Source organism: Brachycentrus maculatus, unplaced genomic scaffold (assembly GCF_059751285.1).
Source record: "Brachycentrus maculatus isolate JH-2025_06_01 unplaced genomic scaffold, ASM5975128v1 h1tg000055l, whole genome shotgun sequence".
In the NCBI taxonomy this organism is placed as follows: domain Eukaryota; kingdom Metazoa; phylum Arthropoda; class Insecta; order Trichoptera; family Brachycentridae; genus Brachycentrus; species Brachycentrus maculatus.
Window position 1 is genome coordinate 787,853 of NW_028280809.1, and position 16,494 is coordinate 804,346.

At 33.0% G+C, this 16,494-nt stretch overlaps 3 protein-coding genes across 3 annotated transcripts; all 3 read right to left on the reverse strand.

Moving 5' to 3' along the window:
- Nucleotides 1-351: 351 nt before the first annotated feature.
- Nucleotides 352-1,292, reverse strand: LOC148311843 (uncharacterized). Its single transcript, XM_088278065.1, has 2 exons — nt 1,262-1,292; nt 352-1,107 (listed from the first exon to the last, which is right to left on the reverse strand). Exons 1-2 carry the CDS (start codon nt 1,271-1,273, stop codon nt 352-354), a joined length of 768 nt encoding a protein of 255 aa, XP_088134191.1. The 5' UTR covers nt 1,274-1,292.
- Nucleotides 1,293-6,673: 5,381 nt separating this feature from the next.
- Nucleotides 6,674-7,782, reverse strand: LOC148311844 (cuticle protein-like). The gene is made up of 2 exons (XM_088278066.1): nt 7,698-7,782; nt 6,674-7,498 (listed from the first exon to the last, which is right to left on the reverse strand). The coding sequence occupies exons 1-2, from the start codon at nt 7,707-7,709 to the stop codon at nt 6,782-6,784; spliced, it is 729 nt and encodes a 242-aa protein (XP_088134192.1). The 5' UTR covers nt 7,710-7,782; the 3' UTR covers nt 6,674-6,781.
- A 5,026-nt stretch (nt 7,783-12,808) lies between these two features.
- Nucleotides 12,809-14,768, reverse strand: LOC148311845 (cuticle protein-like). The gene is made up of 2 exons (XM_088278064.1): nt 14,622-14,768; nt 12,809-13,989 (listed from the first exon to the last, which is right to left on the reverse strand). The coding sequence occupies exons 1-2, from the start codon at nt 14,631-14,633 to the stop codon at nt 13,156-13,158; spliced, it is 846 nt and encodes a 281-aa protein (XP_088134190.1). The 5' UTR covers nt 14,634-14,768; the 3' UTR covers nt 12,809-13,155.
- Nucleotides 14,769-16,494: the final 1,726 nt, after the last annotated feature.

Consider the following 16,494-nt stretch of genomic DNA (forward strand, 5'->3'; position numbering starts at 1 on the left):
TGACGTAAATTGGCTTCCAGTTGCTGTTTTGTATATGTACGTGTTTGCACATAACTAGATGTATTTATACAATGTATGATTGTATTGCACAGATTTTATTGAAAACATGTGTAAAGTTTCATCAGAAATATTTAGTGAAGAAATTGCTTTGTTTAGGGAGGTTGATATTCCATTGTTTAAAGTATCTTTCAAACATACTCGTGTGTCTGAATTTTAATTTAAATCGATAGATAAAAAATATTATATAAAACACCGAAACACATACAGAAAAATCAATATTTTAAATAAAAATCTTGTATTGGTTTTGAAATGTTTATTAAATAAGTTATCTAAAATATTTCTTGTAATAAATTAGTGGTAGTAGGCGGGGGCGGCGTAGGACAGGGGAGCGGCGATCTTAGCCACGGGAGCGGCGTAAGACAGAGGAGCGGCGTATGACAGAGGAGAGGCATATGCTACAGGGGCGGCGATTTTAGCCACGGGAGCAGCGTAAGATAAGGGAGCGGCGTAGGACAGAGGGGAAGCATAAGCCACGGGGGCGGCAATCTTGGCAACTGGGGCGTAGGCGACGGGAGCGGCGACCTTCACGGCATGAGCGATGGGCTCACGACGGACGACGGCGTTGAATCCGTTGTGGGGATCGGCGGTGTAGTCAACGGTCCTCTTGTATCCGTCAGAATCTACCAGGGAGTAGGATCCTTCTACGACATCTCCGGACCTGGATTCGTGCTGGCTCTTGGAGTCTCCGGTCAGACCGTCCTGGACATCGTAGGCGTAGCTGTACTGAGGGTTGGAGTCGTAGGCGTCGGCGTACTTAGCCACGGGGGCGGCATAAGCCAAGGGAGAGGCATAAGCCACGGGGGCGGCGATCTTGGCTACTGGGGCGGCGTAGGCCAGGGGAGCGGCGTACTTGGCGACGGGGGCAGCGTAAGAAAGAGGAGTGGAGTAAGCCTGGTGAGAAGCGTATTGAGCTACTGGAGAGCCATAAGATAGAGGAGAGCCGTAGGACAGAGGGGATCCATAGGCCACTGGAGAGGAGTAGGAGATGCCGGGCTGGGCAATGAGTCCAGCGCGGGCCACGGCCACCACAGCGGCGAAGATGAGAACCTTAAAAATAATAGAGGAAATGAATTTTTATTTTGTAAGTTTTAAATAATAAAACACTGCTATGTATTGGTAATTTACATATCGAAAAAATGTTAAGTTCACTAACTTCAAGACCAATATTAATTCGATTAATATAATAATTTCTAAAACATACCTTGATTGCCATTTTGGAGATAGTGTCTCGAACAAAGGTGATAACCTATTGATAATGTTTCGATTCTGCGTTCAGTATTTATACTAATTTTATGTTACACATTTTGTCCAAAAGTTGTTTGCATTTGAAATATTTGACATTGCCATCGTAAGAAGTTTTCCGTTCAACTACAGAACGAGTCACTTCTCGTCGTTCCGTTCAGGGTTGAGTCGGTCAGAACCCGCATTTAGCACATTATTTTAAATTGCAAAAATTGTCAAAAAATTGCATGAGACAATAATGGTTGTAGAGATAGAGATTTTCCTACGTATAATAGTTTACTAATACGACATCTTTCAAAGGATAACTAAACGGAACAATGTGTTTTGTATACTTAATTTTACATGAAAATTTTGATTAAATGTTTTACTTATGAGATGAGACACTTAATCCTAAAAAGTCGTTAAATTGAAGAAAAAACGTAATAGAAGTACAGTCAATTTTGGACACTAAATAATATGTATATCAAAAGTTAAAAATATATTTTTTTTAAATATTCGTAAGAGTAAATTTTACTAATAAGAAAAAATATGATGGGATCAGTTACTTTTTTTTACAAAAAATCGTGATTATTGTAGGAGTATTCGTAATTTTACATTTTTTCGTCCGCCTCCGTAGTGTAATGGTCAGCATGCTCGGCTACCGTTCTGGAGGTCCCGGGTTCGATTCCCAGGGGGGTTTTATAAATATAAGTGATTTTTTCACTGTAATATTTATTCAATATTACACTGGACTGGTACCTGAAGTGGAGGGCTGATCACCTTTCCTTCATGTATAATCGATCGAGATAACACTGCGTTTATATGAAGCAGTGCCCTATGCACCATTGGGGTGCGGTAAGGGTTTTATTTATTCTAATTATTATTTGTAGTTTTAAAATGTATTATCCTAATGTACCTTTGATCAGAACATGTAAAAAAGACGAATGATAGACATTGAATGCTCAATTTATTCGTAAAAGAGTCGTGCCCAATAAAATTGATGACAAAACGTAATTAAACATCAGTGATTTTGAAGTGCCGTTAATTTTACTGACCATAATAAGGAATTCTTCGACAGCGCGGCGTGTTGTGTTCTGAGCCTTACATAATAATGTTGTATTATTTTTGACGTCTCATCAAAGATGAAGAAGAATATAGAAGTGTGGGCATTTACGGGGCTGACGACCGTCATAGGCTGGTTTATGTGATCACTTTACACACGTGTAACATTCACCAATTCTACCCATTGTTGACACCACATCACTAATATTCTTGGATGTTCTAAATATATATGAACCAATTTAGAAACCTTGTTCTTGAATCACTAGAACTTCACTAGAGACATCTATTGGTGAGATGTAAAGAAATTATAAGCTTAATAATAAAAATGAAAATGGTATTTTCAGGCGTTTTTCATGTGTGTGATTATAATCCAGGGTTTGGACCTCACATACTAATATAAGAGTTTCTGCTTGATAAAAAGCTTCTTTACATCTCACCAATACATGTCTCTAGTGAAGTTCTAGTGATTCAAGAACAAGGTTTCTAAATTGGTTCATATATATATATATAGAACTTCCAAGAATTTGAGTGATGTGGTTGTCAATAATGAGTAGAATTGGTGAATTTTACACGTGTGTAAAGTGATCATTCAAACCAGCCTATGACGGTCGTCAGCCCCGTAAATGCACAGAATTCCATATTATTCTTCATGTTTGATGAGATGTCAAAAATAATATGAAAATAACTCCTGTAATTGGAGATAATCCAGATTTTGTGAACAAGTATTTGGACACGCTCAAAATGTTGTAAAAATGTTGTGTTGTCGCGTGACTATGGTATCTTTCCATAACAGCCGCCTTTGGAAGGCTTCACAAAGGATCAGTTAAGTTTAAAGCATAAATAATATTAGAGACCAAGATTTTATGTAGCTGACCTGAATTCATCACGGAACTGTTCGTGTTCATATAGAAGGGTATCTATTAATAAATAATATTGCTTCAGGATAATATGTAGTTCAGTACGCTCGGAACACCAACGTCCGGACAAGCGCGGAAATCCTATTCAACGAGTGGGCTAGACCTCGGCTTAGTAAGAATAACGATAATTGTTATTATTATATAATTCGATCGTTAATTGTATGATATCTAGATTACTAGTTAAAAACAGAATGTTTCATTTTTTTATTATATATCTCGAACTCAATGTAGGTATTCTGGTATTATATGGTAGTTAATAACGTGTTAAAAATATATGTAGGTTCATCGTATAATGGAATACGTAAAAAAACTATTATTGTGAATAAATACGTACCTGTCTTTTTCATTACATATGTACCTACTATTTTTTTTAAATAATATCCTACAACGCCTTTACTTTTAGAGGCTTGTCTGCAGGTAGAATAGTAAGGATAGAAAAGGTTAATGTTAAAAATACATCGCAAACACCCAGACCCACTGAAAATAAATCTTTCTTGAATTTACTTATACACTTGGCGGGAATCGGGCCAGCGACTCCAGATTCGGAGTTGAGTGTCTACTCAAGTACGCCACGGAGTCTGTCATATATTATTTAGTAATTGTGTATTTATTTAGTTATTTTATATTTATAAATACGCAATATAATTTACAAATTTATAAAAATATATAATATTGTTTAAAAGTAATTGTACGTCCGAAAAAGTATATGTTCGCCTCCATCGTAATGGTGAGCATATTTGTTTACCATGCTGGAGGTTCCGGGTTCGATTCCCAGGAAGGTCAAAATAAATATTTATTTAATATTGTCCTGTATTGGTACCCGAAGTACACGACTGATCCCCTTGTCTTCATATAATAAACGATTAAATTCATATTGCATCAATTTGATGCAGGGCCCTATGCACCAATGTAATTTTTAAATGAAAAATTATTATAATGATAAAAATAACAAGTTTTCTTATTGTTATTCATATTTGTTTTTCATGATTTGAAAATTAATTGTAATTTGAATTACTTGAATAAAATGAAGTAAATTTGTATCCAATGTAAAAGTCAAATGAAAACAAAGTACATATTTAACCTTTAAAAGTCAAGTTAAATTGTAGTTTTAAATAATTTGAAGAAATTTGTATTACCAGTTGTATTAAAACATGTACCAATAAAAACATGGCACGATCAGGTGTGCCAAATACTTGAAAGTGTTAGGAGTTGTAATAATCGGCGGGTATGTATGAGGAGATGCATGAACGTGGAAGAGGCGAAGAATGTTTGCAAAGACAGAGCGGTGTGGCGTTCTATTCTCTCTGCCTACCCCTGCGGGGAAGCGGCGTGATGGTTAGTTAGTTGGTTTTTCAGTTGTATTATTCGTTATTTTCTCATTTTTAAGTATAAGCTTTTTAGACTGACATACGTAAGTAATTTAATATATGAATTCATTTTCATTTCAGTCTAAACAGCTTATAATTGAAAATTAGAAAACAAGGAGTAATACAAATGGTAGTAAAAATTTATTCAATTTTTCTAAATTATTTAAAACCACAATTTAGCTTGCCTTTTAAAGGTTAATATGTACTTTGTTTTCATTTGACTTTTACATTGGATACAAATTTGCTTCATTTAATTGTTTTTAATGGGGCGACACTGAACAATGAGGAAGTTTACTTTTAAAAATTATCTGAGGGAGGTGAACTGGAGGTAGGTCACAGCAAATCTAGATTATGACTCGAAAATAATGATTTATCATTCACTATCGCTATGGAAAACCAGTATCATAACAACGGGAAATAACAATTATTTGTTGTACCAATCAAGTCAGTAAAACTATATTTCGGATCAATATTAATTTTTTTACAGTCAATCAACTTATATAGCGAATATGTATTGTAGTATGAGAATAGGGAAAAATATCTTATTTAACATACTCAACCTATAAAGGATTGTGTAAGACGCGTTTCGTCCTTATGACAGCCGATATAATCAATATTTTCATTCATCATTTTCTTTTGCAAAATTCGCCTTCGTAAAAAAGTTGTTTTCGTAAGTTGTTAACGAATGACGTCACAGAAACGAATCCACACTACTTCTATTACATCTCTATAAAGCAGATACATGAAGGAATATGCCCCATAACACACTCGATAACGTACTATTTGATGACGTATAGCGGTGTCCGTTTTTCGTTTTATCAAAATAACCTAAGTTAAACCTTCATATCTTCCTTACTTCTCGACAGATTTTAATAAGAATGTTACCGATAGTCTTGTGATATTTCATATTAATTTATTAGGCAATAATAACACATCATGAGAATAATCCATTGTATATATAATAAAGAAAAGTGTTTTTTTTTCAATCTTATAATTATAAAATGATACTCTAGACTGGTACCTGGAGCGTAAGACTGATCACATTTCCTTCATATAATCAACCTAATATTTTATCAATTCGATGTAGCGCCCTATGCATCATTGGGTGCGAATCAATTTATATACATAATGTAGTCAATAAATTATATAATAAATATGTATTATGGTGTCAAAATTATTATAAAAGTGTTTTTTCAATCTTATAATTATGTAATATTACCCTGGATTGGTACTTGAAACGCAAGATTGATCACCTTGCCTTTACAATTAACGGTCAACTCAACATTGGAACAACTTGATGCAGTGCCATCACAACTTGATGAAATGATATTAATGATTAAAGAAAATACTTCGTTTTTTACCACTTGAGTTTTATTATAGACTACATGTTTCAGAAGTTAAACTTCCATCATTCAGGTCTGTGTAGTAACTAAAATATAAAATATAATAATATAATATTTCTTTAATCATTGTAACATGTCTTACCACAAAGTTAATGCCGAAACAATAAATAAAGAAATGATATTAATAAAAATTAATCAAGATGGAAGCAAAAAATACATATCTTGAATTGGAAAATACTAAAACATTGACCTCTAAAGAAGGATATATTTCTTGTTATCTTAATTTTGATTTCAGAGAAATATAATTCGTATTTACAATATTTTTTTAACCGATACAATATTTGAGTCAAATTGGTAAGTGGGTGTGAATAAAAAAATAAATCACGAAACATTGTAGAAAAAATAAATTGAGGATATCCTCAATATTATGTGGTCCAAAATGAATATATCAAGAGTTTAGTAAATAAACTTAGGTATTCTATTATGGAAGGTGTTAAATAAGGTTTATGATTTTTTTGCAAATAAAATGGTTTAAATATATAAAATACTCTTACAATATATCCATGATAAAAATATGTAAAATATTAATAAAAGTTCATGAGGCTGCTGTATTTAAGAAAAAAAAGTGTTTTCAGAAAGGTAGATGTACCTACATAATTGTAAATTATTAACTCAATTGATTGATGATCGATAGGTACTGTCAAACTAAACATAATATTTACAAATTTGTAAAAAAAAATATAAATAAAATACTATAAGTGGTATTGAAGTATTTATTAAATAAGATATCTAAAATATTTGGTTTAATAAATTAGTGGTAGTAGGCGGGAGCGGCGTAAGACAGGGGAGCGGCGTAGGACAGAGGGGAAGCATAAGCTACGGGGGCAGCGATCTTAGCCACGGGAGCGGCGTAAGACAGAGGGGCGGCGTAGGACAGAGGGGAAGCATAAGCCACGGGGGCGGCGATCTTGGCAACTGGGGCGTAGGCGACGGGAGCGGCGACCTTCACGGCATGAGCGATGGGCTCACGACGGACGACGGCGTTGAATCCGTTGTGGGGGTCGGCGGTGTAGTCAACGGTCCTCTTGTATCCGTCGGAATCCACCAGGGAGTAGGATCCTTCTACGACATCTCCGGACCTAGATTCGTGCTGGCTCTTAGAGTCTCCGGTCAAACCGTCCTGGACATCGTAGGCGTAGCTGTACTGAGGGTTGGAGTCGTAGGCGTCAGCGTACTTGGCCACGGGGGTGGCATAAGTCAAGGGAGAGGCATAAGCCACTGGGGCGGCGATCTTGGCTACTGGGGCGGCGTAGGCCAGGGGAGCGGCGTACTTGGCGACGGGGGCAGCGTAAGAGAGAGGAGCGGAGTAAGCCTGGTGAGAAGCGTACTGAGCTACTGGGGAGCCATACGACAGAGGGGCGGCGTAGGACAGAGGGGATCCATAGGCCACTGGAGAGGCGTAGGAAAGGGCGGGCTGGGCGATGAGTCCAGCGCGGGCCACGGCCACCACGGCGGCGAAGATCAAGACCTAGAAAAAAAGTAAAAATTAAAACATTAGTTCAAAATACCACTCAAAACTTTTGTTCAAATCAACCACTGAACATGTTCAACCCGATGAAATTTCACACTTTTACACTCGTATATAATTTTTATTAAAACTGGTATTAATTTTAAGAAAGTAATTCAAATACTGAATGTAAATTATCACAATTTTTCACTTTTTGTACCTTGAATGCCATTTTGAGGATATGTCTCGAACAAAGGTGATTACCTATTGATAATGCTCCGATGTGGCGGTGACTATTTATACAAATTTTCTGTTACAGATTTTAGTACAAAAAACGCCCGTGTCCGTAAATTTGACATTGCTACCAGAAAGAATTTACCGAGTTCCGTTCAGGGCTAGGTCGAATTAATAACTATCGCAAAAAATGTGGGTAGGTACTTGTTACAGATAACCGGTTTTTCTATTATTGCGTGATCCCTACGCTATCCAAAAACATTGACAGGTAGAATTCTAGGCTGAAACATTGTTATTTTGTAAAAAAAGAGCTTTGTTTTTCTGTGTTACTTATGAATTTATATATGTATTTCTACATGCGATATTTTCAAATATTGTAATTATCTTTAATATTATAAACGTACATATGTAGTTTTTCATATTTTTTACTAGATACTTAATTTAATGGTTACATAATTTAGTGTTAACATATCGCTCACTCCTTTCAACAACGTCATAAATCAAAAATCGTCAATTTTTAGTTGTGCATGTTTTCGGAATGCCCAAAAAATGTATTATATCTCAGCAAAAGTGGCATATCTTTTACTTAATATTTACCCGCTACAAAGCAGAAAGTGTTGTTTTTGCATTTTGAAGAAAAGGTATTGTTTAAATTTTTTTTAAATATGCTAAATATTTTTCAAATTGAGAGAAAACCTTCAGGTTTTACCTAAAAAGATCTGTTGCATAGCAAAAAGTTCATTAAGTGGCTTGATATTTATTTTTAATGCATTGTATTATAATTTGAAACTTTAAAAAAGTTCTCGTGAAAAATCAAGTTTTTTGATTTATGACGTTCTTGAAAGGAGTGAGCGATATGTAGTTTTTCATATTTTTTACTAGATACTTTATTTAATGGTTACATAATTTAGTTTTAATTCAACATATGTATGACAGATCGAGAAAAGTTTTGAATACATTTACAATTTGTCTTGGACTTGAGCTTTGATCTTTCCCTTTTCCCCTTTTCCTCCCTCCCGTCCCTCTTCCAGGTATTTTAACAAATTTACGAATGTGGAATTTTATAACTGGAATACAAGTACAAGTTTTTATTTTGAGTAACTCATGTACGTGAGTGACTTTATTGATGTAAAATTAAAAACTGTTCTGCAAATAAAATAAAATGCATATTGGGGAATTCATTCGTAAAGAAGATAGTAAAAACATTACGTTTTCAACAATATTTTTACCCTCTTTTGAACAAAAACCCCGGGACATTTAATGGACTAGAAAAATGTCAAAGATATACAATGGAACCATATGGTTTTTTATCGTTTTAAAAACAAAACTTTAAATTCCACATTGAAAATTAAAAAAATATATATTTCCCTTTATTTTTTTAAATAACTAAATAAAAATGAGCAATAATAATATTTTTTTTAAAATTTGCCTCCATAATGTAATGGTCAACACGCTCGGCTACCGTTCTGGAGGCTCCGGATTCGATGCCCAGGAGGGTCAAATAAATATAAGTGATTTTTTCACTGTAATATTTATTCAATATTACCCTGGACTGGTACCTGAAGCGGAGGGCTGATCACCTTTCCTTCATGTGTAAACGATCAAGACAACACTGCGTTTATATGAAGCAGTGCCTTATGCACCATTGGGGTGCGAATAAGGGTTTTATTATTATTATTATTATATTAATAATAAAAAAACATATAAATAAAAATTAAATGAAATTAAACATTTCTTTAAAAAAAACTTGTAAGAGTAATATTACAAGATGTTCAAACTGTAACAATCCGGTTTGTGAGTAATTGAATAAAATGTTAATAAATTGTAATTACAGTTTTTAATAAAATTTACATAACCCTGTTGACATTGCGCTCGTAGTTTACAAGTATTTAAATGAATTTAAGTTCGTCAATCAAAACTTAAAATCGTAGCAAATTACGCGTTAGCAAGGCGGGTCCCTCGAATAAGGCGACAAGGACCTTGACTACACTTCCAACTTGAATTAAAACGCCAACTACTTGATGAATGATCTAATCAGATTGATTTTCGATAGATACGACGGACGTTACAATAGAAGAAAATCGCCTAGAGCTTAAAACTTAATAGTACGTACTATCGTTCTTCCGTGCTAATATTACATTACAATCTTATATCAAGATTAAATACTAAAACGGCATTATTTTTTTATTATTTTTTTTATTGAAACATTGATTTGTTAACTATATTTAGGTGTTTCCATAAAAATACATTTAAACATTCATTTAAAATTTATTAAACATAATAACAATTTTTGCAGAGACCCACCAAGCCACTTTATGTGTTTTATTGGCGGAGTTCTTTTTACGTAGTTTTCGCATAGGTTTAGATTTTTTGATTTTTTTTTATTATTATCTATTTGACATATTATACACATAACAAAACAAAAGAAAAAAAATTAAAAACGAAAGTTTTTTTTTTACTTATTTATTTATTTAAACTTCATGTAATATTTTATTATATATATATATATATATATATATATATATATATATATATATATATATATATATATATATATATATATATATATATATATATATATATATATATATATAATAAAATAAATAATAATAAACCCTTATCCGCACCCCAATGGTGCATAGGGCACTGCGTCATATAAACGCAGTGTTATCTTGATCGTTTACACTTGAAGGAAAGGTGATCAGCCCTCCACTTCAGGTACCAGTCCAGGGTAATATTGAATAAATATGACAGTGAAAAAATCACTAATATTTATTTTACCCCCCTTGGGAATCGAACCCGGGACCTCCAGAACGGTAGCCGAGCGTGCTGACCATTACAGTACGGAGGCGGACAAAACTTCATGTACAGAAAAGAAATATGTACATTGGCGGGCTGATTGCTAAAAAGCAATATTTTCTAACCAACCAAAAACAGACTTGTGATATTGATCAATACGTTTGATACCATATATAGCTGTTTGCAATCAGAGGGTAGAATTTTCATACTATTAACTCTTGATCATTTACCCATTCCTTTACTTTGCCTTTGTTCCATATTTTATTTTGACATGTTACCTCCGTCGGCAACAAATTAAAAATGTTTGGAACTATATATTGAAATGTTCTACTCCCATAAATATTGTTAATTCTTGGGTTAATAAAATGTAAATTCACAGTAAATAAATTTTGATTTAAAAATATCGTTTTGTATGGCGAGAGATGTATGAAGTAAGTAAAATTTAGGACATCTTAATATAGATGAAGAAAATATATAAGCCTGGGCATTTACAAGGCTTATGACTTGTCATAGTTGTGCTAGTTAAGTGATCGCTTTACACACGTGTAACATTCACCATTCTAACCATGAGTAGTATGGTGAATGTAGTATGATTGTCAATCAAGGGTAGAATGGTGAATGTTACACGTGTGTTTAGTGATCACTTAAGCACCCTTGATAGATCGTAAGCCATGTAAATACTCAGACTTCCAAATTGTTCTTTATTTTTGGTTTTTAAAAAGCTCATGCCATATTGTATTCAAAGGATTTGTGGTTACACTGCTCAAAGTTTTAGAACTCACAAATATATCACACACACACACACACATATATATATATATATATATATATATATATATATATATATATATATATATATATATATATATATATATATAAATATTTATATATATATATATATATATATATATATATATATATTATATATATATATATATATATATATATATATATATATATATATATATATATATATATATATATATATATATATATATATATATATATATATATATATATATATATATATATATTTTTATATATATATATATATATATATATATATATATATATATATATATATATATATATATATATATATATATATATATATATATATATATATATATATATATATATATATATATTATATATATATATATATATATATATATATATATATATTATATTTATATATATATATATATATATATATATATATATATATATATATATATATATATATATATATATATATATATATATATATATATATATATATATATATATATATATATATATATATATATATGTGAGTGACTTCCATGTCAAAATGTAAAGTTTAATTGTATGACATGCGTAATCCATTTTCCTTTGTTTTATTTTATTTTCTAGTTTAATTGTTAAAACACAAGTCAAATACTCGAACAATTTATCAAATATACTTGTAACTTGTTTAGGAAACGTGTTGTGTATTTGTCAAGGACGTTCTGTGTCCATTCTCGCGGAACTTATTTATACATATAACATGTAGGTTGTAGGTGACCAAATTGTACGAATATGTTACTTTCCTCGAGTCTCTTAAATGGCAGCACAATTACATCAGATTATTGCGACTTGGCAACAGGCTGATACGGTCGCGAATATCGGTCACACCACGTATTATAATAATAAAATAGTGTCCTCGCACGTAAACTGTATCGTTCAAATACCTAATATGCTAAACATCTCAACCGCTCGCATTCCTAAGTATATGTACTCTGACGTACCTCGAGTAATTACAATTGGCACAAAATTATATGAAATCTTACTTTCAGATCCTCGGATGAAGATATGGAATTCTTGAATAAATTAAGAGAATCCTAGACGCTGTGCTTTTCATAATTTTTAATGTCTTGTAGCGGATGATGAGTAATGAAGAATAATGAATCTGAGCTTTTTATGCAGCTAAGCTTTTGATTATTACACTAAGTACATTTAATTATTTATAGTTTAATTTCACTTTTAATTTTTACTTTTACTTTTTATTTTTATTTTTCTTACTTCATTACTTTTAATTGTTATTACCCTTTTTTTGCAACCAAATTTATATTCTTTATATATGTGTTTAACCTGCACCTTTATTGTTTGTGTAAGCTTGTTGTGTTCTCATCTAATTGATGAAAAACATTCAAACAATTTGTATTACTCTGTATTTCATTTATTGTAATATGTTTTACATTGTTTGTGAACCATAAATAAATAAAATAAAATAAAATAAAATAAAATCCTTAGTCCATTGGTGAAAAGAAAGACCGAACATTTTTTGTTTGGAAATTAAACAGAACAGTTACATAAATCCATCATCATTAACGAATAACACAAAACAGGTATTTGTGCCATTCCAGTTAAAAAATTTCACATTTGTAAGTTAGTAAAAATACCTGGAAGAGGGACGGGAGAGAGGAATTTGGGAAAAGGTAAAGATCAAAGCTCAATTTAAAATTAATTTAATATATTTTATTGCGTTTTACATATTAATATAATACATACATACATACATAAATATATAAATATTAAAAGGATGTCATTGATATCCACTCGTTTCACTGAAACTTGATACATACGTTATATGAGTGGAATAAGACTAGGTGTCGTTTGTAAAATTAGTGGTAGTAAGCGGGGGCAGCGGCATAGCTCAAGGGGGCGACAATCTTAGACACGGGGGCGGCGTAGGACAAGGGGGAAGAGTAAGCTATGGGAGCGGCAATCTTAGCTACGGAAGCGGTGTAAGACAGGGGGGCAGAATAAGATACAGGGGCGGCGATCTTAGCCACGGGAGCGCCATAAGAAAGGGGAGCGGAGTAAGCCACGGGGGCGGAGATACTAGCAACGGGAGCGGAGTAGGCGACGGGGGCAGCGACCTTAGCTACTGGGGCAGCGTAGGATACAGCGGGGGCGGCGTAAGCGACGGGGGCGGCGATATTGGCAACAGGGGCAGTGTAGGACACGGCGGGAGCGGCATAAGCGATAGGAGCGGCGACCTTGGCTACTGGAGCGGCGTAGGACACAGCGGGGGCGGCGACAGCGACGGGGGCAGCGACAGCAACGGCGACGGGAGCGGCAACCTTGACAGCCAGAGGCTCACGGTTTACAACAGCGTTGAATCCGTTGACGGGATCAGCAGTGTAGTCGACAGTCCTCTTGTATCCGTCGGAATCGACAAGAGAATAAGACCCCTTGACGACGTCTCCAGACCTGGTCTCCTCTTGGCTCTTGGCGTCTCCGGAAATGGTGTCCTGGACTCCGTAGGAGTAGCTGTACTGGGGGTGGGGGTCGTATTCAGAGTCGATCTTGGCAATCACGGGGGCGGCGGCATAGGCCACGGGGGCGGCTACGCTGGCCACGGGGGCGCCATAGCCGTGAGAGGAGTAGGCCAAACCGGGCTGGGCAATGAGTCCAGCGCGGGCTACGGCGACTACAGCGGCGAAAACTAAGAACTGGAAAAGAGGTTTATATGTATTAATACAACATATCATGACATAATGTTATTTTTAATAATTTCCAACATAAACAATATTTACAAATTTAATATTAGAATCAATGAATACTATGTAAATCAGAATGAAGTTCTACACATTAAACGCCACATCTATAAATAAACTAAAAATGATATATAAGATTTTTTAAATCGAAAATTTTAAAGGTAAATCATATGATATAAGAATACACAGAGTAAACACTCTCCTTATCATTCATTGTTCACTTTGTCTAACACCACTCATGACTACCGGTTTTACCAAACATTTCATCATCAGGTCAACTGTAAACTATTGCCATATCACAAAGTTAACAATAATTATAATATTTAAAATACAAATAAATAAAAATATTTCTACGCAAAAATTAAATTTCAATTTTTAAAAATGAAATTTTGGAACTAAAACTAAAATAAACACCGATATTGATAAAGAGTTTTACAAAAAACACTAACATCTGATTTAAACACTTTCAACACAAATATTAAACGTAACCAATTTAAATATAGAGATTTTTATTATAATTAAAGTAAAAAAACTTTTTTTTAAAGATTTAAAAAAAATAAAAATAAAATTCAAAAGTAGGGGCTTACCTTGAATGCCATCTTGTTGTTTCTATAGCAACAGTTAATTCCTATTGATACACTCGGGTTCAGATTGGCCTATTTATATGATTTCGTACTGCACTGCTAATATTAACTAAAACTTGATCTTATACCGTGCTTGACATTGTGCATATTTTTTTGATAATAATCCATTCTATCCAATCAGGGCTGTGCTAAAAAATATGATTTATTAAAAAAAACTTGTAATAAAATAAATTTGTGTAAATCCAAGAAAACTATTTGCAGTTATGTAGTATCATTTAAATGTTTTTATTTAGATTTATCTCTAAAAATTTCAACGTTGAACATGATAATTTTGGGCGGTCTTCAAAAAATCATAATGAATAATCATTATGATTTTATGAGCTAAAAACGTTTATGTCAATCATGATCTCACATTTAATTAAGATTAACAGAGCACAAAAAAATACTGCTACTATTACTACCATCACGCCATTTCTCTACTCCTGTAGGCAGAAAGAATCAGAAGCTTAAAAATATATATCGCCCACTCCTTTCAAAACGTCATAAATCAAAAAACTTGATTTTTCAGGAGAATGTTTTTAAAGTTTAAAAATATAATACAATGTATTAAAAATAAATATCAAGTCACTTATTGAACTTTTTACTGTGCAACAGATGTTTTTATGTAAAACCTGAAGGTTTTTTCTCCATTTGAAAAATATTTAGTATATTTCAAAAAAAAATTAAACAATACCGTTTCTTCAAAATGCAAATACAACACTTTCTGCCCTGTAGCGGGTAAATATTAAGTTTAAAATATACCGCTTTTGCGGAAATATAGTACATTTTATGGGCATACCGAAAACACGCACAACTGAAAATAGACGATTTTTGATTTATGACGTTCTTGAAAGGAGTTAGCGATATATTAAAATAAATCATGAATATAGTTATCACCCTAATGTTTCATCAGTTTTTTTTTATAAATATTGTGCAATAGAAAAGACCTTGTATTTTTTTCAGTACCTAGGAAAAAATTTGGTAAAAAAACATGTTTATTAAAAATAACGGAAATCTGGAATTCGGTTGCAATTATATCGGGTGTTAATATAAATACGATAAAAATTTGAATTTTTGATTATTGATAACAACTCGACATATGTAAGCTTATACCTATCCATCTGACTGAAAAATCGCTCGTTTTCCAAAATATTCTGTTTAATTGGAAATAAATAAAATACCTCGTCATATAAATGTGATTGTTTTATTAATGTTTATTGATTATTTTATTAATTACATGTTTTACTAACAATAAATCAATAAAATTAGTGATTTTATACTCTAATAAATATTTAATATTCCCTCAAGCGCAGGAGTGATCACTTTGCCTTCATGTAAGGTTCAAGATAACACTGCTTTGATATGCAGTGCCCTATGCACCATTGGGAGCGGATAAGGATTAGAAGAAGAAGAAATCAATCATCATAAATCTTTTAATTTCTAGACTTATTGAAATGTATTTCAACGTTTGTCATATAAGCATGATATTTTAGGATGTAATCTGAAAAACCTGAATGTTATTGAAAAAACTGATGGACCAAATCATTTTCAGAGTACTTAAATTACATCAAACGCTTAATAAGTTGCGATCCTTCAAATGGTGTCGACGTGCCATCAATAAGGAAATGCTGTACACAATTTTCTCACAGCCCTGTTTTCCGCATTCATTGACTTGCGTAGGTAAAGTTATCTAGATTGTGTACCAAACTTGTTGGGTGGTGTTTCTGGTTTTAGCCGTATTAATCGCGATAGGTTACCTTCTGTGTGACGTCATTACAGATCGAGCCTGTTATTTGTACTTCCTTCAGAACAAGGAAAATTATTTATTACTTATTAC